This window comes from Magallana gigas, chromosome 5 (assembly GCF_963853765.1).
Source record: "Magallana gigas chromosome 5, xbMagGiga1.1, whole genome shotgun sequence".
Classification (NCBI taxonomy): Eukaryota; Metazoa; Mollusca; class Bivalvia; order Ostreida; family Ostreidae; genus Magallana; species Magallana gigas.
The window spans coordinates 5,736,725-5,763,986 of record NC_088857.1 but is presented as its reverse complement, the minus strand read 5'-3'; the positions used below and the strand labels follow the sequence as shown (position 1 = coordinate 5,763,986).

At 32.8% G+C, this 27,262-nt stretch overlaps 2 protein-coding genes across 3 annotated transcripts in view; one reads left to right on the top strand and one right to left on the bottom strand.

The window, feature by feature from the left end:
• LOC136275781 (uncharacterized) overlaps window positions 1-27,262 on the top strand; it is a 215,698-nt gene that overhangs the window by 68,074 nt on the left and 120,362 nt on the right. The window lies entirely within an intron of this gene.
• LOC136275803 (uncharacterized) overlaps window positions 19,039-27,262 on the bottom strand; it is a 35,923-nt gene continuing 27,699 nt past the window's right edge. The window contains exons 1-6 of one of the 2 annotated variants that reach the window (XM_066085805.1): window positions 25,773-26,013; window positions 25,202-25,309; window positions 23,511-23,550; window positions 21,360-21,478; window positions 20,548-20,589; window positions 19,039-20,444 (exon numbers count right to left, since the gene is read on the bottom strand). In XM_066085805.1, the coding sequence (XP_065941877.1) occupies window positions 19,261-20,444; window positions 20,548-20,589; window positions 21,360-21,478; window positions 23,511-23,550; window positions 25,202-25,309; window positions 25,773-25,935 (1,656 nt within the window). In that variant the 5' untranslated portion in view covers window positions 25,936-26,013 and the 3' untranslated portion in view covers window positions 19,039-19,260. Of the gene's footprint in view, window positions 20,445-20,547; window positions 20,590-21,359; window positions 21,479-23,510; window positions 23,551-25,201; window positions 25,310-25,772; window positions 26,014-27,262 lie in introns of those variants that run through there. The other variant, XM_066085806.1, reaches the window with a different exon arrangement.

Sequence of the window (27,262 nt, the reverse complement as noted above, 5' to 3'; positions counted from 1 at the left end):
ATAAATGTAGATATTTCACTTGTTGAGAAGCATGTCTAAGTGAAATGTTTATATTCTCTCAGGATATCAGCCCTTTTAAAAAAAAAGCTACTGACCTCACAGTTTATCATGAAAAACTCATGGAAATGACCTTAATTATGAATTTACCCGGGATTATTTTATCTAACTGTCTCAGGTAAGGGATGTTCCAATATAGATCAGCAGTAATTTTTAAACACATTGCCAAGCAAATCTTTTATATGAATTACCAGGGACATAAATAACATTATTTATGTCCCTGGAATTACCATTCAAAATTGTTTTACCAAAAGATGTGAATAAGCCTGCAATATACATGTCATAAGAAATGAATATTTCTATATTTACGTACAGATTTTGTACATATTTCAAAAAGAGAAAAACATGCACCTACAGTATTCCTACTACTAATTGATTTCAATAATCATTGGGTGTACAAGCCCAAATATAGAGCTTCATATTTCTGTTTATAACATAGGTATATATGAATTAATATAAAAAATCATGATTGTTATGTAAGGATATGACTTCATAGACAATTTAGGTTCAAGAAAAACTTTTAATTATATCAAATAAAGAGAACTGACCCACTTAAAAATAAATTAAAATTAATATCAAGTTTTATATTATTCACAACAAATAATATCAATTTGAAAAACTGTAAAGAGGAAATAAAGATTGAATCAAATGTAGGCTACTTAGTCTGTGGCATTCAGTCATTATGTTACCATTGTACCCTCTGTACCCTCTGTACCTTAGTGACTTACAAGTATCTTAAATAATTTGCTACTTTCATTTTCCAATGCTTTTACATTGTACCCTCTTTGTAACCCTTTTTCTCCTTAAAGATATAGGAGTGTACCCTAGGGTACAAAAGTATCACCTCAAAACACAGTCCTATTTTCTTGCCATATATGTTTAGCTCACCTGAGCTGAAAGCTCAAGTGAGCTATTCTGATCACATTTTGTCCGTCGTCCGTCTGTCCGTCTGTCCGTCCGTCCGTCTGTCCGTCTGTCCGTCTGTCCGTCTGTAAACTTTTTACATTTTGAACTTCTTCTCTGAAACTGCTTATCCAATTTCAACCAAATTTGGCACAAAGCATCCTTATGGGAGGGCAAATATAAATTGCAAAAATTAAAGTCCGATCTGTATTCAATGCGGAGAAAACCTTGAAACTGTAGAAAAAGGGGGGTGCATTTTTAAAAATCTTCTTCTCAAGAACTACCGAGGCAAATTCAACGTAGTTTAGCATAAATTATCCTTATAGGAAGGAAAATATAAATTGCAAAAATTAAGGGGTAATTTTGTTTCAAATCGAAGTTATTACGAAAATAATAATAAAGGAAAGGCGTGTTTCAATCGGGCTCGGCATCCGGTAAAATGGGTAGGCAAGACTTGGCCTGGGCAAAACAAAAGATTGGCAGTTACTAATCTGCCAATCTCATTAAAATATCAGGATATTTGATGGACTAGTATATTTGTATTCGCTGTAGATATTGCTGCAAAATAATGCGTATTTGGAATTGACGATTGCCGATCTGCCCCGGCATTTATTTTGCCACGGCCCGGGTTTGCATACCCATTTTACCAAGACTCGTATTCCATACTTCTAAAACGAGGTTCTTTGTTTAAAGCAGCCATGACATTATACGAAAAAGTGTCGATCTGACTATGATGAATTTGCTTGTTGTGCAACAGTTCCCGTATGAAGGGAAGTTTTGAAACATGAAAAATATATTGGTGCCGATTTTGTGAAGTAAATTGAGGTTAAATATTTCAATGCGTTGACAGTTTTCACACATGACGTTGGTGTTAGCTTGTTCTGATTTTCGTTTCGTTTTCATTATTTATGCTTTTTAACCTGGAAACTATCGTCTGTATTTCGTGATTTTTACGTACCAAATCAATCAGAGACTTCGGTAAATCAAACAGTTACGTTACGTTACATTTACCTGCGCAAATTAAGCAAAATCTGATGTAGGGGTACTGAAATACAATTCATTCTATCGTTAATTCGGCATTATCTTTTGCGTAATGGTAGATTAATGCAATAGGTTTTGTTGAGATGCTTGGCATTTTCTCTAGTTTATTCAGTTTAAATAGAGTTTGATATCGCTTACGGAAATATGTAGGTATATCCATGTATATATATATGAATCATTTCGAAAAAATAAATTGTGTTCTTTATTTGTTATACATGTAGTGCATGTTGTTTACAATTTCTATTTACTAACCATATTTGAGTGTTAAGCTTCGAATTATAAGCAAGATACAGAGATTTGCTCACAATTCTATGTTTGTACACAGATCTTAAAAGCTAAAGATTAAAAAAGTATAAAAAATTGTCAATATTTATTACGAAAATTTTCAAAATCTGTTCTTCCAGAAACCCACTTATTGAATTGTAAACTTAACCTTTTTAGCTCACCTGAGGATGGGGCCACAATGGGGGGGTCGAAGTTTAACATGAATATATAGAGTAACTCTTTAGAAATCTTCTTCTCAGAAACTAATCGGCCAGGAAAGCTGACACTTGTGTGGAAGCATCCTCAGGTAGTGTAGATTCAAAGATGTGAAAATCATGACCCCTAGGGGTAGGGTGGGGCCACAATGGAGGGTCGAAGTTTAACATATGAATATAAAAAGTAAATCTTTAAAAATCTTCTCAGAAACTAATCGGCCAGGAAAGCTGACACTTGTGTGGATGCATCCTTAGGTAGTGAAGATTCAAATTTGTGAAAATCATGACCCCCGAGGGTAGGGTGGGGCCACAATAGGGGATCGACGTTGTACATAGGAATATATACAGTAAATCTTTAAAAATCTTCTTCTCAGAAACTAATCAGACAGGAAAGCTGACACTTGTGTGGATGCATCCTCAGGTAGTGTAAATTTTAAAGTTGTGAAAATCATGACCCCTGGGTGTAGGGTGGGGCCACAATAGGGGATCGACGTTTTACATAGGAATATATACAGTAAATCTTTAAAAATCTTCTTCTCAGAAACTAATTCGCCGGCAAAGCTGGAACTTGTGTGGAAGCATCCTCAGGTAGTGTAGATTCAAAGTTGTGAAAATCATGACCCCTGGGGGTAGGTTGGGGCCACAATGGGGGATCGAAGTTTAACATATGATTATATACAGTAAATCTTTAAAAATCTTGTTCTCAGAAACTAATTAGCCAGGAAAGCTAAAACTTGTGTGTCAGCATACTCAGGTAGTGTAGATTCAAATTTGTGAAAATCATGACCCCTGGGGGTAGGTTTGGGACACAATGGGAGGTCGATGTTTTACATAGGAATAAACAGAGTTATTCTTTAAAAATCTTCTTCTCAGAAACTAATCAGCCAGGAAAGCTGAAACTTGTGTGAAAGCATCCTCAGGTAGTGTAGATTCAAAGTTGTGAAAATAATGATCCCCAGGGGTAGGGTGGGGCCACAATGGGGGGGGGGTCAAAGTTTAACAAAGGAATATATAGGGTAAATCTTTAAAAATCTTCTCAGAAACTAATCAGCCAGATGATTCTTTATAATTGTTAAGACTTTGGCCCCAGGACAATTTTTTGGCCTCACGAGAAGGTTCAGAGTTTGATGTACGTTTATATCCCATATATAAACTATTGTTAGGGATCTTTTTTTAGATCTGCAATACTCAACATATGATATGACTATAAAATCATCCTGTTAGAAAAGGGACTAATGATTATAAACAGAAGAATATCCAAGGGAAAATGGATTTTATTTATACAGGATTTACATGAATTATTAAACATTGTCCAGATAGTTTGTATTATGACTCCATTGAGCTGATTTTATCATACCGCTTGTTCCTCAGGTGAGCGATGTGGCCCATGGGCCTCTTGTTGTTATGGTGTGGGTGTTTGTTTACTAGGCTAACGTGTAATTTTTACATGTTTCATGGATGTTTAGACTCGCTCGAGGTTCATGGGGGACTGGAAAGGGTAACTGAATTTATCTATTTAAAAAAATAACAGATTGTGAATTTTCAACTCAAAATTCAAAGCAGGGTCTAATTAGAAACATATCATATATTCTTGTGCAGAAGACTCCAAATGTAGTCATGAATATCCTGTAGACATAACTTCAAGTAAATAAAATTGTATACTTCAGACTTCAGAGTTAAAACATGACTTTAATATCTTTATGATGCCAATCATTGTATCATTAGAAAGGTTTATCAGACCAACGTGTACCCGGTACATGTACTTGTACATGTAGGTTACAAGTTAGAACTATGCGTACTATTCTACCAGTTCACATAATTTTTCTTGTTTAGCAGTTATGATGTGTACTTAAATTGTCCTTGTTAATGATTTAAATGTAATTTTTTATTCTCTTTTTTTAATCTGACTACTGGCAGTACTGGCCTGCGAGCAGTTCTCGTCGAAAACCATTTCTCGCTGGTGCACTGTAACATCATACTTTGATTCGTATATAATTTTATGTGTTGATAAAATGACGTAACAATGCACTGGTGAGAAATGGTACTCGGCGAGAACTGATCGCACGCCAATATTGATTAATTACAGACAAAAACTGAAGGTTGCGCGTGTTATTTTTTATTGAACAACATTGTTTAAAATAATTCTTTATATATGTGACGATCAGACCATTTTGAATACCAGTGCCAGATAGCTCAGTTGGTAGAGCACCTGACTAGAGATTCAGGGGGCCCAGGTTCAAATCCCGGTTTGGTCCTTCATTATTTCTCCCATCCTGTTACAATATTGGTGTTGTGACCAACCCCTGGAACTAACAGGTTAACTCCTGCCAGGGGTGATCTTCGAGGGTGAAGATCATTTAAGGGGGAAGGAATGTGACGGTCAGACTGGTTTGAATACCGGTGCCAGATACATGTAGCTCAGTTGGTAGAGCACTTGACTAGAGATTCAGAGGGCCAGGTTCGAATCCCAGTTTGTTCCGTCGTTATTTCTCCCATCTTTTACATATACATGTATATCAGATATATGACAGATGATTAAGGGTCATCACATGTTTTGCAAGATGCAATAAGTGTTAAAAACCTTTACTTTACAACACAATACATATAAGTGAATATTTATGTTTCCTGTTATTATTTGGTGTGGTTTTCTTGACAGTGTCGCATAAACAATTTACCCGCTCCTAAAACACAAACTTTCTTTTTGTGGATTCAGCTTACCGCTGATTGGCTGCTGTTGCAGCAGACAAATAAGATATGCACGCACAAAACACAATGAACTTATCAGAGAATGAGTTGAGTTTATTTCAACTGTTGGAATTTGGGGTTGTTTTTTTTTAAATGTATACTTGTGACAAAACATATATGTGGTACATACAGCTGTAGCTTTGTGAAGAAAATTTTGGTTAGACCATATATACCTATCATGCAAGTAAATGATATTTACAAAAAACTTGCAATTTATGGCGCACGAAATATACGCTAGTTTTATAAAGATTGACATACGGTACATGTAATGTACCACATTCTGTGAAAAATAATCTATTAAAAATTCTTCATTAAGTTAACTCATACATGTTTTATGCTTATTACACATAGTATTGTTTTTAAAACATGTAATTTATAAGAAAATAAGCAAAAACCCTTGCTAAATTTATTTGCAAAAAAAAAAACACAGTAGAATTGATAAAAAAATGGTATACCAGAAGCTAATACCAGTACATGTACTTTGACGCTGTTCGGTGGGTAATATTCGTTTGTAATTTACGAATTGAAATATTGACTGTTGCACTACAAGTACGGTAATAAACTCTCTCTCTCTCTCAAACTCTCTCTCTCTCCATTTGATAAATGTTTATACCTATGAAAATTTTTTAATATTATATTATGACTTGATATGCAAATTTTTGATCTTGTACTGCCTAAATGTTATGTCATGTATTGGGATATGTCATACCTATTACACTGCATGGTCAGTGTATTTTTTCCAGAAATACTATGCATTTGTTAATGTAAACACAGCTATTACTAGTACATGTATGTAAACACAGCTAATTATTTTTTTTTTTTATTTCAGCTCAAAACAGACTCTTGTTACCACATGGCTTTTACCGGTACCTGTTGATTCTTGTGGGTCAGCTCCTGAGATTAACCTGTCACCTCTATCCACATGCATATTCCTTGTGTTCTACAGACTATTTACTGGTAATTCAAATTAAATCCGATAATGCATAAACAATAATGGAACTGAAGAAAGCATCATGCCATGTTGTGGTTGGTGTTTGATAAGAAATTATGAAAACAAAATTAAGGCTGTTTAAAAAGAAATTCATAATTGCTGTGAAAATTTGTTTTTCAATAAAAGTATGCAATTATGTTTCCTTTATTTTTTATTTCGTAAAGATATTTAGATGTGTTTACATAATTGAAAAATCCCCCCCCCCCCCCTCTATTTAATTGTCTGCATTAAGATTACATGTAGGATATGTAAATGTACATTTGACTTTGAAATAACATCTGCTATGATAATTACTTTTGAAATGAACAAGAAACAACCTATTTCTACCTTTCTAAGGTATATATGCATAAAAAAAAGTAGAAAAACATGTCAAATTTGAAAATTTTTCATTGACATCAACTCGATCTGTCTTCAGCTACCTGGGTGTGTTTGAATTTAATTTTAATTTAAGGCAGATGTCTAACTTGTAGGTTGTAACTTACTGTTTTAGCATGGTTAGAAGGAGACTAGAAATCAGAATAGATTAGATATTCACTAAATATGATTGTTAGCTTACTTTTTTCATGAAAACAAGAAATCACAAGCAGGACAGCTGTCTATTTGTTAATTAAAATGGTACAAATCATACAATAAACAAATAAAGATCAAATTTTAGAATCATTGATGATTGTTTTCATATGTGTGAGAAATTACTCAAGGAAATTGCCACACGTTTCATAAAATTAGGTAAAACATTTCAAACCATGACTTTTTATGAAAATCAAAAGATTGGGGGGTGGGGGGTATACATGTAAGGGTATTTCTAAGTGATGTGAAGCTTTTATCATGATTATATCATGTAGGGGTATGTTGTATTGAATAAGGTTTCTTTTTAAAGGTGGTTGAACAAAAGTTGACCCTTAAAAGGTCAGGTAAAGATGTTTTACTATGGAGAACCCTGTAAATCTGTGTTTACTAAAGGAAATTGGAAATGGTGGGTTCACTTAAATGGCCATATTTTTATTAAACCTCAATGGAATTGGCAATATGTGGTATTCTTTTTCTCAGAATTGCATTAGCTTTCTTAGTCTTTTCATAAAAATGTTAGTGTACTAAGTTTAAGGTACAAGGAACAGTTTCGGATAAAGTACCGTCAATATTTTTGTAAAATTGTGACTGTACTTGAAGGTTTATCATTGTTGCGTAGATTCATGAAATGAATTTTAATGATTATCAATAGTTAGAGGGATGTCTCTTGTTGGAATTGGTAAGCAATATTAAGGCCCCTGATTTTAAGTACATGAGAAGCAGAAATAAATTGTGAAACTTGCGGCTATGACAGATATGTTGACTTTACAGTGAAATTGAAGGTTACAAACGGGAGGTTATATAACATGAAATGTAGGTGGATGGGATATTATATGCCTATTTAGTATTTACTGGGTATGAGGACAATAGCAAGTTTATTGTCCCCAAAGACAGCAACTATTTAATGAGGCAAAGCCAAGGGAAATAGTTGCTGTGGAGTGGGACAATAAACTTGCTATTGTCCGAATAGTCAGTTAATTGGTATTTCATTATACAGAAGAAAACTTTATTTGTCAGCGATGCACAATTTCTTGATGATAAACAAATTAGAGTTAAATCAAACTTTGTATTTAATGATGCGATCTTATTAGGTCAGAGGTGTTCCGAGTTTAAGGTGATATGGGACACTTCCATGTTGTGACGTATTGTTTATCGAAATAAACAATAAAATAAAGTGTAATTTTATAAGTACATGTAGTTTCTTTTCAAAAATGGTCACATAACTCCTTAGCACAGTGGGTTAGAGGGTTACTAGGAACCTGTAAGTCATGAGTTCGAATCCCGCTGGGGTTTTTACAATTTTTACCTTTTCAAATATTTTTAAAAGCTATTTTTTGGTTAAATATTGTAAATATTGATGACTATTCACCATGGGCAGATAGCATGGATACTATTTTAAATTAGATAAAAAGGCATGTTTATGCGGGCGCCTTCTAGTGATCAATTTGTCCGTCTGTCCATCCGAGATGGCTTGACCGGAGCATAGCTTCTCTCCCCTTGGCCCAATCTGGCTCATACCTCATCCACAGGGTTCCTTTGGTTGAAGGATGTGCAGTGACCTTGAACCATGTTTTTAGGTATAAGGTTAAGGTCATAGCAGAATTATATATATAAAATCCTTGTCTGGGGCATATCTTTTTTCCCTTTGGTCCAATCTGGCTAATACTCACAGAGTGTCTCTATGGTTAAACGATGTGCAGTGACCTTGCATGAAATTTCTAGGTAAAGGGTGAAGATCATATCGGATCATGCAAAAATCCTTTTTTGAGAGCATATATAATTTCTACTAACCCTTATTTGGCTCAGACTTCACATAAGCAGAGCGTTTGAGTAAAGGGTGAAAGGGTGTGTAGTGACCTTGAACCTATTTTCAGTGAAAAGAAACTGTGAAGGTCATAGCAGAATTATATTTTAAAAAATCCTTGTCCGGAGTATATCTTCTCTCCCTTTGCTCCATTCAGCCTCATACTTCACCCACATGATGCCTTTGATCAAAATATATGCAATGACCTCGAATGATATTTGTAGATGAAGAGTCAAGGTCATATCAGATCACACAAAAATCCATATTTTAAGAGCATAGATATACTCTCCTTTTAGCCCCAATTTGGCTAATATTTTACCTTTACAGAGTTTATTGGTTAATGGCGTGCAGTGACCTTGAACCAAGTCTGTCAATGTGAAGGCAGGGCTCGACATTAACGCTTGTCCGCTTGTCCGGTACCAGTTAAAAAAATATGCGGACAAGTGAATATTGCTGGCCACTTGTCCGACTGGACAAGTGCATATTTTATAGTAAGAAGTCTCCAACATTTAAAAAAGAAAAGAAAGTTTTGTGATAAGTTTATCTGTAGTCTCGTTATAAGTTTATCAATTAGTTATTTTGAATTTCGATCCCGACATCAAATTGCAATACAATTGAGTTACTCTTGATCGGGATTGAAGTTCACTAATTTCAAACAACTTTCAAGGTGTGGATCTTAGTTCTTACAAAGTACCAAACACATATGTTAAGAAAAAGAAAGGAAGAAAAGGTAGCAAAGATAAAGGATTATGGAAAGAAATGTAACTTATTTTAGGTTTCATTCATCATTGATAGACTATGATGACATTCCATGTTTAGTTTAAAAAACAGCTGAGAAATCAATATAACAGTTACATGTATTTTTAAACCTGATGCTAAATTTAAGATGTCTTGTAATTTGCCATGACAAAGCTACAGCTGACAAATCATGTTTAATGTTATATAGAACAAATACATGTACATAATTATAGGAAAGACACTTTAAGTTTCCATTTAAAAAGTCAGGTTATTAATTATAGCTAGAGTATTAATCAATAAATGATTTTATTTTAGTAATAGAGTACTGTAGTTCTCAAGTTGACAATATTTGATCTTTAATATTGAAAATTTTTCGGACAAGTGAAGTTGAAGTTCGGACAAGTAAATGTTTTGGTCACTTGTCCGAATGGACAAGTAGGAAAAAAAGTTAATGTAGAGCCCTGGAAGGTCATAGCAGATCTTTTTAAAATTAGTTTTAGACAGTAGATTATTTTCCAAATATGCTTAATCTTGGTCAGATTGAACAAAAATGCATGTATGTTAGGAGGAATGAAATTGAATTAAAAGTTCTATGCCAGCTGGATAAATTTCAAGTTATAGCTCAAGGTCAAAGCAGAATTCTCTGAAATTACATAAGCGGGGCCCTTTGAAATGTTCACCATTTCAATGTTGTCTGGTTCATAGTAATTTTACATAGAAAATATTCACAGAGGTACAGTAAAGTAAACTTAACATCGATAAGTTTCTGACAATTAATGACGCAACGAGCACACAGTACGAAAGGTCAACCCTTTGAAAAGCAGTGAAGAGAAAAAGTTGCTCAGAATTATGTTTTAAACAAAATTGATTTTTTACGTAAATTTTAATTTTGCATTCTGGGTTAAGAAAAAAGATGTTAGTTCAAGGTAAAGTAAACTTGTACCTAAAATGAAGTCAAATTTGTTAAGTCGTACTTAAACACATTGGTTTTTTTTGTTAAGTCGTTCTTGAAATGGTTAAGGGTTTTTGGTTAAGTCGTACTTAAAAACATTCGGATTATGTTAAGTTGTACCAAGAATCATTCGATTTTTTTTATCTTTTTGTACTTCGGTTTCTTTGTTACTAGATAAAGAACTCTGCTTCTTAGACGTACTTCTAGCGTTGCTTTCGACATTAGCGGAAAACCCACTCGTTGCTTTGCAACGAGCTTTGCTCTAGTTATTATTTTATTTTTTATTTTTTTTCTGACTCCTTCTCGGCTTTATATCTCAAACAGTTTTCATCCGATTTCAATGAAATTTTCAGAGCTTTTGTAAAGTTACCGTGCCTTAAAGATATTAAAGTTTCAGCATTTATGTCGCTTCCGTTCAAATTTGGCGGCCATTTTTAAATTTAAAGAAAGTGATTTTGTCCGGAAGAAATCTCCGTAAACTTTAAAGATATCGCTTTGAATTTTTTACTGATAATAGATGTATCAATTCTATAATGTACTGGGAGGTTTAAAATTTTGTTCATCAATTTTGCTCAAAACCGGAAGCAGTTCCAATTTTTGGAAATTTTCATTTTTTTGAACAAAATAAGACAATACACCAGTCTTATAGAACTTGCCATGGTGAATTCAAATCTGAAATCCGTTTGAAAATCGGACGATGCATTACAGAGATATCGGGGTTTAAAAATTGATTTTTCCGGAAATTTTGATTCCGCGTCCTTGGTTTAAAAAATAGCATAATGTTCAAAGTAAAATTAATTCGTACCAAAAATAATTGTTAAGTCGTACTTGAACACATTCGGATTTTTTTTGTTAAGTCGTACTTGAAATCGGAAAAGTTTTTGTTAAGTCGTACTTAAAATCATTCGTATTTTGTTAAGTCGTACCAGGAATAATTGGATTTTTTTCCCATCTTTTTATTTTAATTACTCTTGTTGTTGGTTTTAGAGCTCTGCTTCTTACAGGAACTTCCAGCTTAACTTCCGACATTAACGGAAGACCCACTCGTTGCTTTGCAACGAGCTTTGCTCTAGTTCTTTTTCTATTTTTTAATTCATCGATTCGTATTCAGTTATCGTATTCTGTTCTATACTAGTCTACATTGAAATTAAAGATTAGAACTCGGTGATAAATCGAACGTCAATAAAACTAGCGGCATAACTGTTTAGATAACAAATTCTTGATTGGACTTTTATAAAATGTTTCATCAACTGTGATTTTAAATTCTACATTCAAAACTGTTTTAATTTCATTTCAGATGTTTCCAAAACTAAAATATTTTATCAGAGTTCCAATGTAAACTCAAGTTGATATAAGCGGCTTTAAGGTCAAGATCTAGAAAATGAAAGGTGCTTCATGTTTCTGAAATTCAAGATATAAATTCTTTTAATGATGCTTCATAAGAATATATTTGTTTCAAAGGGTGTACCGGGGCTTAAACTGTTAAGTTCACGATAGTTATCTTTCCTGCGGTATTGTCAAATTTATTGGTTATAGTTTAATTCCTACCTTTGACAGTTTTAAATTGATTTTAAATATAAATTTTAATTTTTAAGTCAATGCTTTGACTAGGTTGGGCATTTGTATATTCCTACCTATGATTAATATATATAACTAGATCTCGTTACGAGTAACGAATAGGTCTTCCGTCCGATTAGTTTTATACGATACAATGAAATGTCGATACTATCTGCCAGATCCTTGTGAAACTAGTTTTTTTTTTATCTCGAGACTGGAAACGGACGAACGAAAGTGATTAATGGAAAAAAAGCTAGTAGTTCTTGTACATTTGACTAGTGTACATCACTGTTTATTATGCTAGATGAAACACCTAAGAAAATCTGTTATACTTGTTAAAAACATGGATTGTTTGAACCTTCCGGTGAGCACCAGAAGTGACAGTTGACAAAATTAAACCCGTTGAACACATCTTCAATTAATTGTCTATCATTCATTAAAGTTTCATGTCTCAATCACTTACAGTGACTAAAATCTCGCGGATATCAAATAAATCATCTGAGATATCTCACCGAAAGTCGAATTTTTGTTTTCATTTAACATCGGCCACATCACATATGTAAGGATTATTACTTATACTTTAATTCTATATGAAATAAAATTAATGCAAAAAAAATAATTTTTAGAGTGCTTCCGGTGACGACCGGGAGTTATGAAGAACAAAACATAATAGTTTGAAGACATCTACAACTATATATCTATAATCCTACGAAGTCTGAATGCCCAAGTCCTAATCATTATTGAGACCTCAATGTCACAAGATTTTTGACGCGGGACAGGAAACGGACGACAGGAAATGAACTTTGGAAAAAAATAAAATAAATTCCTGAGGATAAAGTGTTGATCTATCATTCCTGCAAATTTGAAGAAAATCTATCCACCCATCTCTGAGGAATCTTGTAGACAAAAACTTGGGAACAAAAATCGTACCCAATTTTCGAGCCAGAGTGAGCTCCTAAGAATGGGGCCACTGGCGTAAAACAAAAACAATAGGATTAACTTCAGACTATGGTCTACCTATCCTGAAAATTTCATATTCATGTCTTTAATAGTTTTAGTGTGCACAAAATAGGTCGTAAAAATGAACAAAATGGCTGATATTTCGGTACCGGAAGTGACGACAAAAAAATTATCTAAAACGTATTAAGTTCATATCAAGTCTAATCATCTGTGAAAAAATGGTGGAAATCAGTCGAATAGTTTTCGATAAATCTCGTGCACAAAATTTGGGGGAAAAAATAACTAGATACGATCTCGTTACGAGTAACGAGTAGGTCTTCCTAGCGATTTCTGTTTTAAATCATACCATGAATAATCGATACATTTCAGAATTACACCCCCCCCCCCCACACACACACACACTTTTAGATAATGTATACAAATCCTTAATTACGTAATAAATGGGTGTGGCGATGAGTTTTCCAAATAAATATTGCTACAATCAACAACTTTGCTTCTATAATGCATTAAGAAATCTTAATCGTTTTTATGTAATGTGCAATAGACTTTACGAGTCTCTTCCCTTCCCCCCCCCCCTTCCCCAAAAAGGGGCCAGCCACTTTTTCCTGATTTCTTTGAAAAGGTCTTAAGAATACAAACAATGTTTATTCTTACGCCCATCTAAAATTGTTGATCATTTTTGAGATACAAATGTTTGAATATTTTAGGGGCCAGCCCTCTAGATCCTTAATGGGGACAGAAATTCGTGTTTTGATAAGTGGAATCGATTTAAATCATAAATTCAATCATTTTCTTTCCTTTGATGTCTAACAAAATATGTTTACTTCTCTAGTTATATTTTCAAAGTTTAAGTACTTTGGCCCCTAAAAATTCCTAATTACGTAATAAATGGGCGTGGCAATGATTTTTTCTAATAGATATTGGTACGATCAACAACTTTGCTTCTATAATGCATTACAAAATATTTATCCTTTTTAAGTTATTTGTAATAGAGTTTAAGAGTGCCTTGGCCCCTAAATAAAGGGACCAGCTCCTTTTTCTTGATTTTATGGGAAAGAACTTTTGATTCTCTACCACTTTTGTTATATATGTCTTAACAAAATATCAACTGATAAAAAGATATGAATCAAAACGTGTGAAAATTTTGAATGAAAATTCCTACCCAATTGTCGTGCCCAGGCGAGCTCCGAGAAATGACGCAACAGGCAATAAACAACTACCTGCTGCACAACTTCAAACTATAGTCTACCTATCCTGAAAATTTCATATTCATATCTCTTATGGTTTCCGAGTTTATAGCTACACAAAATGAGTCGTCAAAAATTACAAAATGGCCGACAATTCGGTACCGGAAGTGACTACAAAAAATTAAGAAAAATGTATGAATTTAGATCACGCCCAAACATCTGTGAAAAAATGGTTGAGATCGGTCGAATAGTTTTCGAGAAATCTCGTGCACAAAATTTGGGGAAAAAAATAATAATAACTAGATACGATCTCGTTACGAGTAACGAGTAGGTCTTCCTAGCGATTTCTGTTTTAAATCATACCATGAATAATCAATACAATTTCAGAATTACCCCTCCCCCTCCACACACACACACACACTTTCAGATAATGTATACAAATCCCTAATTACGTAATAAATGGGTGTGGCAATGAGTTTTCCAGATAGATATTGCTACAATCAACAACTTTGCTTCTATAATGCATTAAGAAATCTTAATCGTTTTTATGTCATTTGTAAAAGACTTAACGAGTCTCTTGCCCCCCCCCCCCTCCCCCCCAAAAAAGGGGCCAGCCCCTTTTTCTTGATTTTTTTAAAAGGTCTTAAGAATTCTAACATTTTTTGATCTTACACCCATCTAAAATTGTTGATCATTTTTGAGATACAAATGATTGAATATTTAAGGGGCCAGCCCTCTAGATCCTTAATGGGGACAGAAATTCGTGTTTTGATAAGTGGAATCGATTTAAATCATAAATTCAAACATTTTCTTTTCTATGATGTCTAACAAAATATGTTTACTTCTCTAGTTATATTGCGTCAAAGTTTAAGTACTTTGGGCCCTAAAAATCCCTAATTACGTAATAAATGGGCGTGGCAATGATTTTTTCTAATAGATATTGGTACGATCAACAACTTTGCTTCTATAATGCATTACAAAATATTTATCCTTTTTAAGTTATTTGTAATAGAGTTTACGAGTGCCTTGGCCCCTAAATAAAGGGGCCTGCCCCTTTTTATTGATTTTGTTTGAAAGAACTTTTGATTCTCTACCACTTTTGTTATATATGTCTTAACAAAATATCAACTGATAAAAAGACATAAATCAAAACGTGTGAACATTTTGAATGAAAATTCCTACCCAATTGTCGTGCCCAGGCGAGCTCCAAGAAATGGTGCAACAGGCATTAAACAACTACATGCTGCACAACTTCAAACTATAGTCTACCTATCATATTCATATCTCTTATGGTTTCTGAGTTTAAAGCTGCACAAAATGAGTCGTCAAAAATTACAACATGGCCGATAATTCGGTACCGGAAGTGACTACGAAAAAAATTAAGAAAAATGTATGAAGTTTAGATCACGCCCAAACATCAGTAGAAACAGTACAAAAACAATAAGGTCTTCCGCTGGAAACGGAAGACCTTAATAAGGAACAGTACGAAAACTATTAGGTCTTCCGTTGGAAACGAAAGACCTTAACAAGTATTAGGTTTTTTTGTATATCTTGTAAGGTGGAGCATTTGTATATCCTTACCCATGCATGAAGAGTAATTGTCTGTGTTTACATGTATATTGGACTAAGGTTTGTAAGGCTTACATGTATGTATATCGAGGCAATTATTAATCTACTTTTATTAAAAGATATTGGAATGCACTTTGCCACTTAAAATTTTCTCCCTCCCTCTTTGGGGTCTGAACCTGATTAATTAGAATTAATCAAGTACATGGCGCTTTCAGACCACAATGATTATGTTTTGCATAGATTATCTAATCAATCACATCATTGATTACATGAGTTATGGGAGTTATGGATTAGTTTAGTTGTGAAATAGTATGGCATAAAAAATCAAATATTCATGATTTATGATTAATTTAATCAACTTTTTAATTATTGTTATATAATCATCTATTGTCATTTTCGTGATTATTTCAAACCAAATTTGGTTAAAGCAATATGAGCTGTATTTTTTAGAATTTTATTCTGCTGCAAAAACCTGGTAGTACGTGGCTTACAGATATTGAAAAACCATGACATTCTTTTTCATTTTAGTAGAAAATAACATATTTGTTACAACATGAAAATTGCAGCTCATATTGCTTTAAATACATGTAATAAAGTGGCAATGTGAATCATACTTATTTGTTTCGTGATGTTTTACTGTACAAAGATAAGGGCTCATCAGGTTGTTCAATTTCGAGCAGATAGAGTTTAATTATTTCATGGGAATATGCGTGGAATTATGCTATATGCAGGAATGGTCTATTTTGAATATTATCAATTATGGATATATATATATATATATATATATATATATATATATATATATATATATATATATATATATATATATATACACACACACAGTCTTGGGTCAAAAGTATTCGTAAAAAATGGCGGCCGTCATTTTCACTACCGCGCTTCGCTCCCCATTTCAGCGTCGTTATTGACGCACAAACTAGAGTTATCCCTCTTACTTTGTACAAATATACTCAAGCACATGACGGATCACGTGGCTGTGTTATGACGTATTTTGTTGTCTGCAAATGTTTTGTTTCCGCTATCAAAACAAATGGGTAGAAAAGGATCTGAACTGTGTGCATCCGAAAAAGAAAGTATTTTATCATTGTCTAAAGCTAATATAAAGTTAAAAGAAATATCAGAAATAACAAGAAGACCAATATCTACAATATGCAGTTTTTTAAAGCGACAGGAAAGACGTGAAATTACAGAAAACAAGAATCGAAGTGGCAGGCCGCGTAAGTGTAGTGTTCAAGGGGAAAGGCAACTTATTCGACTAGTGAAAAATAATCGTCGAAGGACTTTGACTGAGTTAACGAATGTTTCCAATGAGAATGGAGCTAGTAGACTGTCAGAGAGTACGGTAAAAAGAATTTTGAGAAAAGGGGGATATCGGAGAAGGCTTGTAAAGAAAAAACTCCGGATTCGTGAAGTGAACACGAAAAAGCGAGTTAATTGGTGTAAACAATACAGACACAAAACTGTCGATGATTTTTGGAATAATATAATATTCAGTGATGAATGTAAGGTTATGATTGATGAAGAACAACGCGTGTATGTATGGCGAAAGGATGGTGAATAGTGGGACCCCCCTTGTGTTGCACCCCCTTCTGGACGGCGCCTTGATTTGATGGTGTGGGTATGTATAACAACCCACGGTGTAGGTACTTTATGTATTGTCGACGGTAACATAAATGCCGAAAAATATATTGAAATCATTGATAGCAACTAATGGCCTGTTGTAGCCATGCATTTCCCTAACAATCAGTATATATTTCAAGACGACAATGCGCCTGTGCATAGAGCGAGAGTAGTGAAAGATTTCGTGACTAGAGAGGGAATAACAACACTTGAATGGCCAGCCCAAAGTCCTGACTTAAATATTATTGAAAATTGCTGGAAAAAAATGAAACACGAAATTAATAGAAATGTTCATAATCTGAGGACCAACGATGACCTGGCAGCTGCCGTTCGACAGGCCCGGGAAAAAATCCCGCTTCAATTTATTCAGAGGCTTTACCAGTCGATTCCAAGAAGAATTCAAGCAGTAATCAAGTTTAAAGGCTGTCTTACGAAATATTAAGGTTGGTGGAAATTTAATTAAGTTAAAAAGTTGATGAAACTAAGGTGACCTAGATTTGATTACATCGCCGCCATTTTGTTTTTTTTACGAATACTTATGACCCGAGACTGTATATATATGGATCAAACAGAGACATAATTTCCTTGACTATGGCTAGTTTTTCCTGTACCTCAGTAAACCAGCACCCCCTGTAAACCAGCCCTTTTGTCCGGCCCGGCAGCCTGCCGGTTGAGAGAAGTTTCACTGTACTAATAAACCAATATAGATAAAACAGACTCTGAAACCAATAGTGTTACTAAATCTTTTAATACCGTATAACAGGTAATTTTTACCGCTGTGATTCTTTACGAATTTGTCTTAAAATAGGGCGATTTGAATTTTTACGCGTAAATGTTTTACGAATTGGATACGTCCGTAAAAATTAAAATCATCTGTGGTAAAGGGGGGGGGGGAGATTTCATCGTAACTTTGTTACAGTTAACACACATACAAATCAGAAAAACGCTTTTCTGTTAACAAATCCTTAATTATTATGATTGTGTTTATTCATTTACCTTTATTTCAGATGCGACATACACTTTACTTATTCCTATTAATCTGGGTATCATCATTGATGTACACCATGTGCTCGTCTCAGTTCGATTTCCCGGGAAATAAAGAAAGACAACTACATTTTAAAAATGTTCTCCCCCCCCCCCCCCCCCCCCCCGTGGCATTATACGTAATTATAAAAATTCTCAAGACTGAATAGGAAGATATAAACTCAAATATACCTACACGATCAGCCGTCAGGGACTAAGCTTACGGTCATGAACATTACTCTCATAGGTACGATGTAGAAAATTTACGTTAGTTTGTATTCTGTTAAAATTTACGCCTTTAATGTTTACGGATACATAAAACTCGTGAAAATTAGTAAAAATTAGTAGCACGTTAAAGATACCCGTTATACGGTATTATGTCCGTTCATGTATATCTTAATTGGTTTTGAAAACAGCCCCACGATCGCCAGACCAATCTGTTCAATTTATTTTTATAGTTTTTTGTCATCATTAATAGTAAGCTCAAGATATGATAACATTTTCTTTATGAAATTATATAACTATCTTAAAGGTGGTATGGAACATCTATCGATGTTAATGTGGATTAAAGTACATTAAAATAAGAATACTTTCATTGGATTAGAATTTAGAATTAGAAACTTAACAATATTTATCCCAAAAATTGCTATTCAAAATTTCTTGACAGGTAAAAAATTGAAAACCCCCAGCTTGATTTGAAATCATGACTTACTTTCGTAGTAAACTATTAACCCACTGCGATTCGCTGTTAGGTGACAACACTGAGAAAGAAACTACTAACATAACTACACTTCATTTTTCATGTTTATTTGGATAGATAATCCGTCACAACATGGAAGTGTCCCATCTCACCTTAAATGGACCCCTTATTAAATCCAAAACAAACTCCTTCAGTATCAAGAAATAAAACTTCTTAGTTTTGTAATTCTTTTGAAGAATTAGTTCCAATTTGATTAAAGCTACAAGACTCCAGTAAAAACAAATCGTTCATTTATATCGATTTAAATTATATTTGATTTTAATAAATTTTGATTTTTCATTGATTTTTTTCAGTTTTTATTTTTCATTGTTTGGTATTGTCTCCATTGTTCCTCTTTGATTTCTAATACAGGTTCAATATCGCCCTGTGGGTCAATCAACCGCTCTTTTTTAACCCATGTCACTAATTCTTCAGGGTCGGATAATGTAAGCAGTTTATCAAAATGATGAGTTCCAAAAACAATAAGAGTCACTCTCTTTATAACTTCATGCTGTAATTTGTAAACGGACGTCCGGCTTTCTTTTTTTATGAACTCCATTGGTATTAAGGATGTAACGTGCTCTCTGTTATGCTTTTTGGGGGGTTTCTTTCCAGAGGTTTGCCCCAGCTCAGTAATACTTGTTTCTTCTGTTACTTCAGTTTTATTTTTGTTCCTATGTTCCAATGTGGTCTCGGTTGCCTCCTTTTGGTTTTTGGGAACACAGCTACATAACTCCAGTAATTCAAAAAGCATGTCATTTTCGTTGACAACATCAATCATCATTTGATTTAAACTCATATATACCAACATAAGAAACTTGTCTCTATCATTGGATTGGTGCATAGTTTCTAAATACGACTTTAAATTTCTTAGAGGTTGATTGCAAAATAATACTGGTCCAACTTTTTGAAAATGGCATCTACAAAACAAAGCACATATTTCCGGGTATCCTAACGAATTGTCATTGCCTTTTATTGCAAGTTTTTCAATTTCATGGAAGTTGTCAACATAAGAAGATGTCTGGAATTGTGAATACAAGATTTGAATCCGATCTCCTCTTCTTAGATTGTTAGATAAATCTAAAATCTTTATGTCCCTCTTTTGCACCACAGAGGATTCGAAGAATTCATAAATTGCTTTCGGATCTTCGTTTTCTTTTAGTATTAAGATTATGAAGACTTTTGAATTTTTGTTTGAAGAGGGTATATTTCTGAAAAATATGCAGATTTTTTCTCTGAAATGTTCCATTTCTACACATTTTTTTCTGTTTAAAAAAGCTTGGCTAATAATGATGGGTTCAGATTTTTCCCTCACGTCAAATGTTAAAGGATCACTGATTATTATCGGCGGTGAATCTGTGACATCCTTGTATATTTTATTAGCTGTTGACGTTCTCCCAGACCCCCATCGTCCTTTCAAACAAAGTATTTTTCCACCACTGTTTAAAAATTTCACACCTTCGTGATAGGCTGAAGTTTTATAGAAAGGTTCCTCTATTAAGTTAAGAAAAATATATTTATTAGATTATACATTTAAATGCAAAACAGTATATATAACTATACACTATTAATATCCTTGATTGAAAACTAACCATACCATCAATCAAACGTTTTTCTTCATCTTTGTCATGTTTTTGTCCTGAAAGACATAGTAAATAAGGAGTTTTATTATCAGATAATGTTATTATAAAAGCAATAATCATACATGTAATGTTATGATGAAAATCAAACTCAAATGAAAACATACCTAAATAATTTTTTCTCTGTTAAGGTCAAAATGTAGTAATTGAATCCAAAGTGTTTTTAGGGCTAGAACCGTTAAAGATTATGATGTCAATATTGATTTGATAAATCCCCTTACTATTTACATTTAATTTGTAAAAAATGAGCAAAGCTTTTTTTTTTTTGAATTTACATTTCATTAAAAAGACAGCAAAAATGATTTTAACTGTTGTACCAAAACATCAAACCCTTATCAAACAAAGCTAGTGTTATTATGAAACAGTATTGGAAGAATAAATATCTTGATATTCATAGGCACCTTTCATTTACTAGATCTTGACCTTTAAAAAGAAAACCAATATAATTAAGTTACAATTTACACTGTTTTCCCAATGATATAAGTTGCATTTAAATTACACGAATACTAGCGCGTACGACATGAAAACAATTTACTTTTCTACTGATGTACATTTAGCTATGACTTACCACTGAGTATATCAGGAGTTTTGTTTTTTTATTGCAGTTCAAAATTACTGGGCAAAATTATGCACTCCAAGTTGATTGGGGTTTTCTATGTTTATGTTTTGACAAACAGTAAAATATTATTTCTTAAGGTAAATGTGTTAATAGATAACGTACTATTGTTTGCATGGTTTATTTATAACTATTTTTACGGAAAAAACTTACCTTTTCGGCAAAAACAAAACACAAGTATACCAATTGAAATGAGAGCAATTAGAATAAACAAAGATACAGCAATTCCAATATAAACCTCCGCTGTTGATGAATTATTTCCTTTTGACATCCTAAAATTAAATACTTACTGTTAATTGAATTAAAGAAAAAATTGAATATAAAACCGAACAAATCCAACCAACCAAATACTTGTTATTCAGGTATAATATAAACGCTTTAAATGATTATGTGTGCCTTAAATATTTTCTTTACAGCCAATGAGCGATATCAAAAATTTGGCAAGCTCGAACCACTGATAGTTTTAACAACAGTAAGTACAGTTTTAAAACAAGCCGAAATATGTATGAAAAAATAAACAACTAAAAACTAAATAAATCCAATATAGAACAAACTCGACAATTTATGTGGACAATTTTTTAAAATATCTTTATGGCAAGTGCAAAATATGTATAAATTCACGTCTTTATATCTTATATTGATAATCTTTCCTTTCTAATACTAATGCTTAAAATTTATACAAAACTTTAGGTTTGATGTCTAGTAACTGTAACTGTAAGCAGTATCTGCTGTCAGTAAAAAAAATCAAGTAATTAATTAATTAACGAAATCAGTCGCTTATCAACCGAACGAATTAGTGGAGAAAGAAATATGCATTCGAAACAGGTATCCGTGAATAATTGCACAGTGCCTTTTTTAACAAACTAAGTAGTTAATGGGGTTGAATTGTATGTTGGGTTCCGTACCTTATCAAGTAACTTATCAAAAAACAAGTACAATCATTATTTAACAACTACACGCGTCTGTAGTAGTGCGCGGTTGCTCTTTGAACCTGTACAAAAAAACAAAAAAATAAAGCCTTCCAATTTTTTTTTTAGTAATGATTAGATTAAAAAAACCTTTTTTGTAAACATTTATCTTTTTAATACATAGTTGGATATGTTATCAATAACACATTGTGTACCACTGTGATAAGTGAGTTTTTAAAACATTCTGACTTGGTTTAAGGAACATCCAAAATATATGTATTGACGTTGTGAAGATACTGAATAAGTTGATTGCACAAAATTCAAAGCTTTATTAACAGTTATAAATTTATAAATTAACAGTTTTTTATTTCTGTAAAATTTGCATTTTAGTTGTCATTCAGAGACGAAGAAGTAGGAGAACTGGTCTGTAAGATTAATTACAGAAACATTTCGATATCATAGACACCATTTTTTTTAGATTGGTTTTACCTTTTACAAAATACGTAATGGATATTTCTTAAAACGATATACCTATTCTTTAAATAACTTAAACAAGGGGCCAATGAACCATATTGCTCAACAGTTCATGTATATCTTTGCAAATTTACACACAAATTCTCACATGTTTTAAGATTTGGAAATACATAAAAAACTATAAAAAAAGACTTATCGAAATCTTATCTCACACATCATGATCATAAGATCAGAGATACATTAACCGACCAAACATATTATCCTTGGATTCAACGTATCAAATTTAATAATTTGAAAATTGACTATTCATAAATATTTATAAAAAGTGAAAGAAGTGATCTTGATTTGAGGATATGAAGTTATCAGAATGCTTACGTAGTGATTTCACTAAATGAATCATTGTATATTTACAGGAAAAGATTATAAAACATTTTCTAATGGTACATATATGTTGAACTTTAAACTCATCTTGAGCCCCAGTATTGGTTCAGGGGTAACAGTTATTACAAGTTAGAATATTTAATATCACTGTAGAAGATTTTAAAACTTTCCTCTTTACATATTTATTTTGAACTTTGAAATTCATTTTTGAACACTAATATTGGTCGGGGAGGGGGGGGCACGGTTTTAATTAATAATTTAAGACTTTATATACAATCTTTGGCATAAATAATCGTCAACCTTTCCAAAGGTTTAGAACTTATAATTCCCTTTCTGTAAGTATAGTTTGTACAAAGGTTTGTTAAATTTGACTCAGTGATTCTTGAAAGGAATTAAAAGAAATGTGAAAAGTCAAAAGATGGGCCGACGGACGGACGATTGACAACAGGTGATCAAAAATCTCACTTAAACCTTTGGTTCAGGTGAGGTAAATCTTAATTACATAAAGTATTTGTATGATAGAAAACAAATGTAAACTCACTCTTCACTTTCAGTAAACGTTTTATTCAAACAGACAGGATCTGAAAAGATATATGTGATACTTACTACGCAAATGGTTGCTGACATAATATGCAGATCAGCTCATAAAAAAACTACCGTACACATCACACAGGAGTGATTGACGGTATATTTGTAGAAAAAAAGTAAAATTAACAGATTCTTAGTATGAAGCATTGGTCTTTAAATTAAAGAAAACAGTTTTATAATGTTAAGATTTAACAGAATTTTCGCTTTCATGTGTGAATAATAAACAATATTAAAAGGTTTTAAAATGTTTGCTAGCAAGGAAAGATCTGGTCATTTTCTTTTCTGTTTAGAAAGAAAATGCATCTGAAACATTAAAAAATGAGTTGTCTCAAATCTAAAAAAACCCTCAGTTTTTAAAATTTACATCGGCTTTAAACACTTTATTTGACCTAGACTTGTTTATGAGAAATTCAGGCTTGATAATTATATCCTCTTTGAGCCTCAGGCTCATATTACATAGAATGTCTCTATTATCCTTCCAATCCCTAACGGTATTTACAGGACCACAATGTAAGCAAGTACGTTGTTACTAATTATGCTATCCTGTCTAAATAAAAGATTGAATTAATGTTATTTTATTAATTATTTTTATTACGCTTGGATGAGAGACCATTATTTAAAAGATGTCGATCCTAAGTTAAGTATTTACCAAATACAAACAATGGCCAAAAAATAAAAAATATTTTTTTTGATGAACCAAGTACATCATTACTAATTTTCCTTTTCCGCTTTATTATCAGGAGATAAACATGTTTAAATTGCTTAGATATGCAGTACTAGACTTTATTAGATTTTATTCATTAGTCTGAGGAAGCAACCTTTAAGTAAATGCGATTTCTTCCCCAACACATACATCTTTGTCACGGTGATACATCAAAGGAGAATAAGAATTATAGATAAGTTACATATACTGCAGATGAAGATGGTGAAATATTTTCAAATCATACTGTATATAATCCTGTTGATCCTGTTTGATGGTCATATGTAATGACCTTGAATAAGATGAAACTGCGCATTTCTATTAATAATTAGGTTTTCAATTTCTTTAGGACATATCATTTTATGCATACAAGTATATCTTTAAAATGGTTTAACATTTTTATCAACAAGCAGTTTTAGTCTTTGTGTAAGAAAGTGTTGTTATGTGCAAAACTTTGCGATGTCATCACTACTGTTCTTTAAAATGACCTTTTGTCTTTTAATACTCAGTATACTGGAACGCTTATATTACGACCTGTGTTAAATTTAGTATGCTACTTCATAAACGTCCTCAAAGATTAACTACAATTTAAAAAAGATACCGGATTTGTAAGGTGAATGTATACATGTATGATGTTCGGCTTGAAAAACTCCTTTTAATGAATAATTGCGTGATTAAAATCACATACTGGTCTTAAATTGTGATCTTGATTAACTGCATGATAAATAGGGAAGTAAATGAATCGATCTAAGAAGTACATGTGTAATGTTTGCATACAAATTATAGGAAAATATTATCCGTGCAACGCAAACCTATTGAAATAAAACTACATGTTCTATTTCTTTTGAATGGGTTTAAAACCTGTTCACTTTTAGTTGTTGATAATATTGAAGGAGATGCAAACATGAATTTTAAACAAACTAAAGTAATGAGAAAGGTCTTACACTTGTAGACTTCATTGGAGAGAAATAATACGTTTGGACAGCCGCTGGACGCATTGCAAGGGACTGTGTCCAGTGTATTGGCGCCAGTGTTGTATTCTGGACAGTAGTCTTTCAAAATAGATTCAAAATACAGATTTTATATACAAAACATTAAACAACAAAACCAAAAACCTCACTAAGACTCTGCAATATCATACATGTAAGAGTAAGGTGAAAAATATCCGTGTCCAGTAATAAAATGCTTCCTAGTAATAAGGATGTTGACGATGATTACAGAAATATAAAGAAAATATTTCTACAAAAGTAACACTGATCGACTATCAAGAAAAAACACCAGCTGTTGCTGTGTATTGATTTAAACTGATATTAAGTCGAATGACGTTAGAGTTTCAGTTTCACTTTCGTCAAATCACTTCTTTTAATATAGAAACATTAGAAAACCCCAATCAAGTGTACACTTTATATAACTGTTAATATAGACCGACAACAAGACGTAAAAATATCATGCATGCATATAAAATTACGTATGAAATAAACTTATCTACTTCTTGTATGTGGATGTAAAACTCACCTGGTTGAACCCAGACAGGCTGTATACATATCTCTCCTGATTTATTCCTTTCGTTTTGGATACAATGATAGACATTGATGAAACTTTGACAGCTGAATAAGGCTTTATCCTCTTCGTATACAGTTTTGTTAAACGTACAAGGCGTATTTCGTAGTTTAAACATAACTATATGCTTGTTATCAAATGAACTATTTCCCTCTTCATATACACACCTACATGTACTATCACAACCTAATCAATGTTCAAGTAGGTGGAGTAGTTAAAATAAATTTAAAAAAAAAACCAGTCAACGCATCCGGAAATTTAAATTCCGATTTGATCGGAAAATAATATACAATGATTTGTTTGCCGAATCTGATGAATAGTTATTATTGGCGGAAAGTAAATCGTTTGAATTAACGAGGCCGTACAGAACGAGTACACACGCTTTCGCGCAGCGTTTCATTTGTATTGTGACGTCATCTTTTTGCTTTGTTGAAAAATTGGGGTGATAGTTTCAACTGCAGATATTCAGCGATATTTGTTGAAAATAGCTCGTTTGGTGCGTAAATTTGATATAACATTGTGGAATAAACATAAATGTCTCGACGTTTAAGCTATATTTGGGATCGGGTCGAAAATGTGAAGAGGGTTCAGCAAGCCTAGCCCTTTGTCACGTTTTCTTAACCCGCCTGATTATAGCTTAATTAATATATTTCAAAACAGTAACCATGTATTTTATATTAATGACCCTTAATATGTGATGTTATATATTAATTATTACTTAAATATGTCTGAATGTTTTAATAATACTATAAAGATCACCATTTCCGCCTTTGTCAAATAAAAAATAGCCATTATCTGACAAACTGGGAAATTGGGCATACAAAACACAACTTTCATAAGACCCGCGGAACAAACCAGGAGGTAAAAGGGTGTTTGTATTTGACCATTTGAAGCCTTTTAGCAAAAACTTTAATATGTGGAACAGAAAAAAAATCCCAAGTGAAGAAGTTTTTAAAAAATTGTTAAAAAAAAAAAAAAAAAAAAAAAAAAAAACCCAAAATTCCATAGGGTCCTATGTTAAAAATTAACAAACTTTGAGATGACCCCTTAAACAAACGGTGTGGTAAATGTCATATTTTTCTATCTTGAAATAATAATTATATCAGTAGAAATTCTTGTAAAAAATTTCATTCAAAAATCTAGGGCTGTACAAATTGGACCCGGCCTCGTTAAGTACCTAACTACATGAATGACGACATAAGGTACGGTTTTATTAATTGATTTATGCATACATTTTTTCCTCTTTACCAATATAGTATTACATTTTAAATTAGCTCAGAAACCGAAGCCTACCACATTACTTGATTCTTGATCTACTGAACAACATCACGTGGAATGTACTTTAAAGAAAGCAGTTTTTAGTATAACGTAGAGCGAAAATACAGACTAAAACGTTTGTTTATAACAATAATTATTGTAATTGTGCCTTTTAACTCAAATGATCT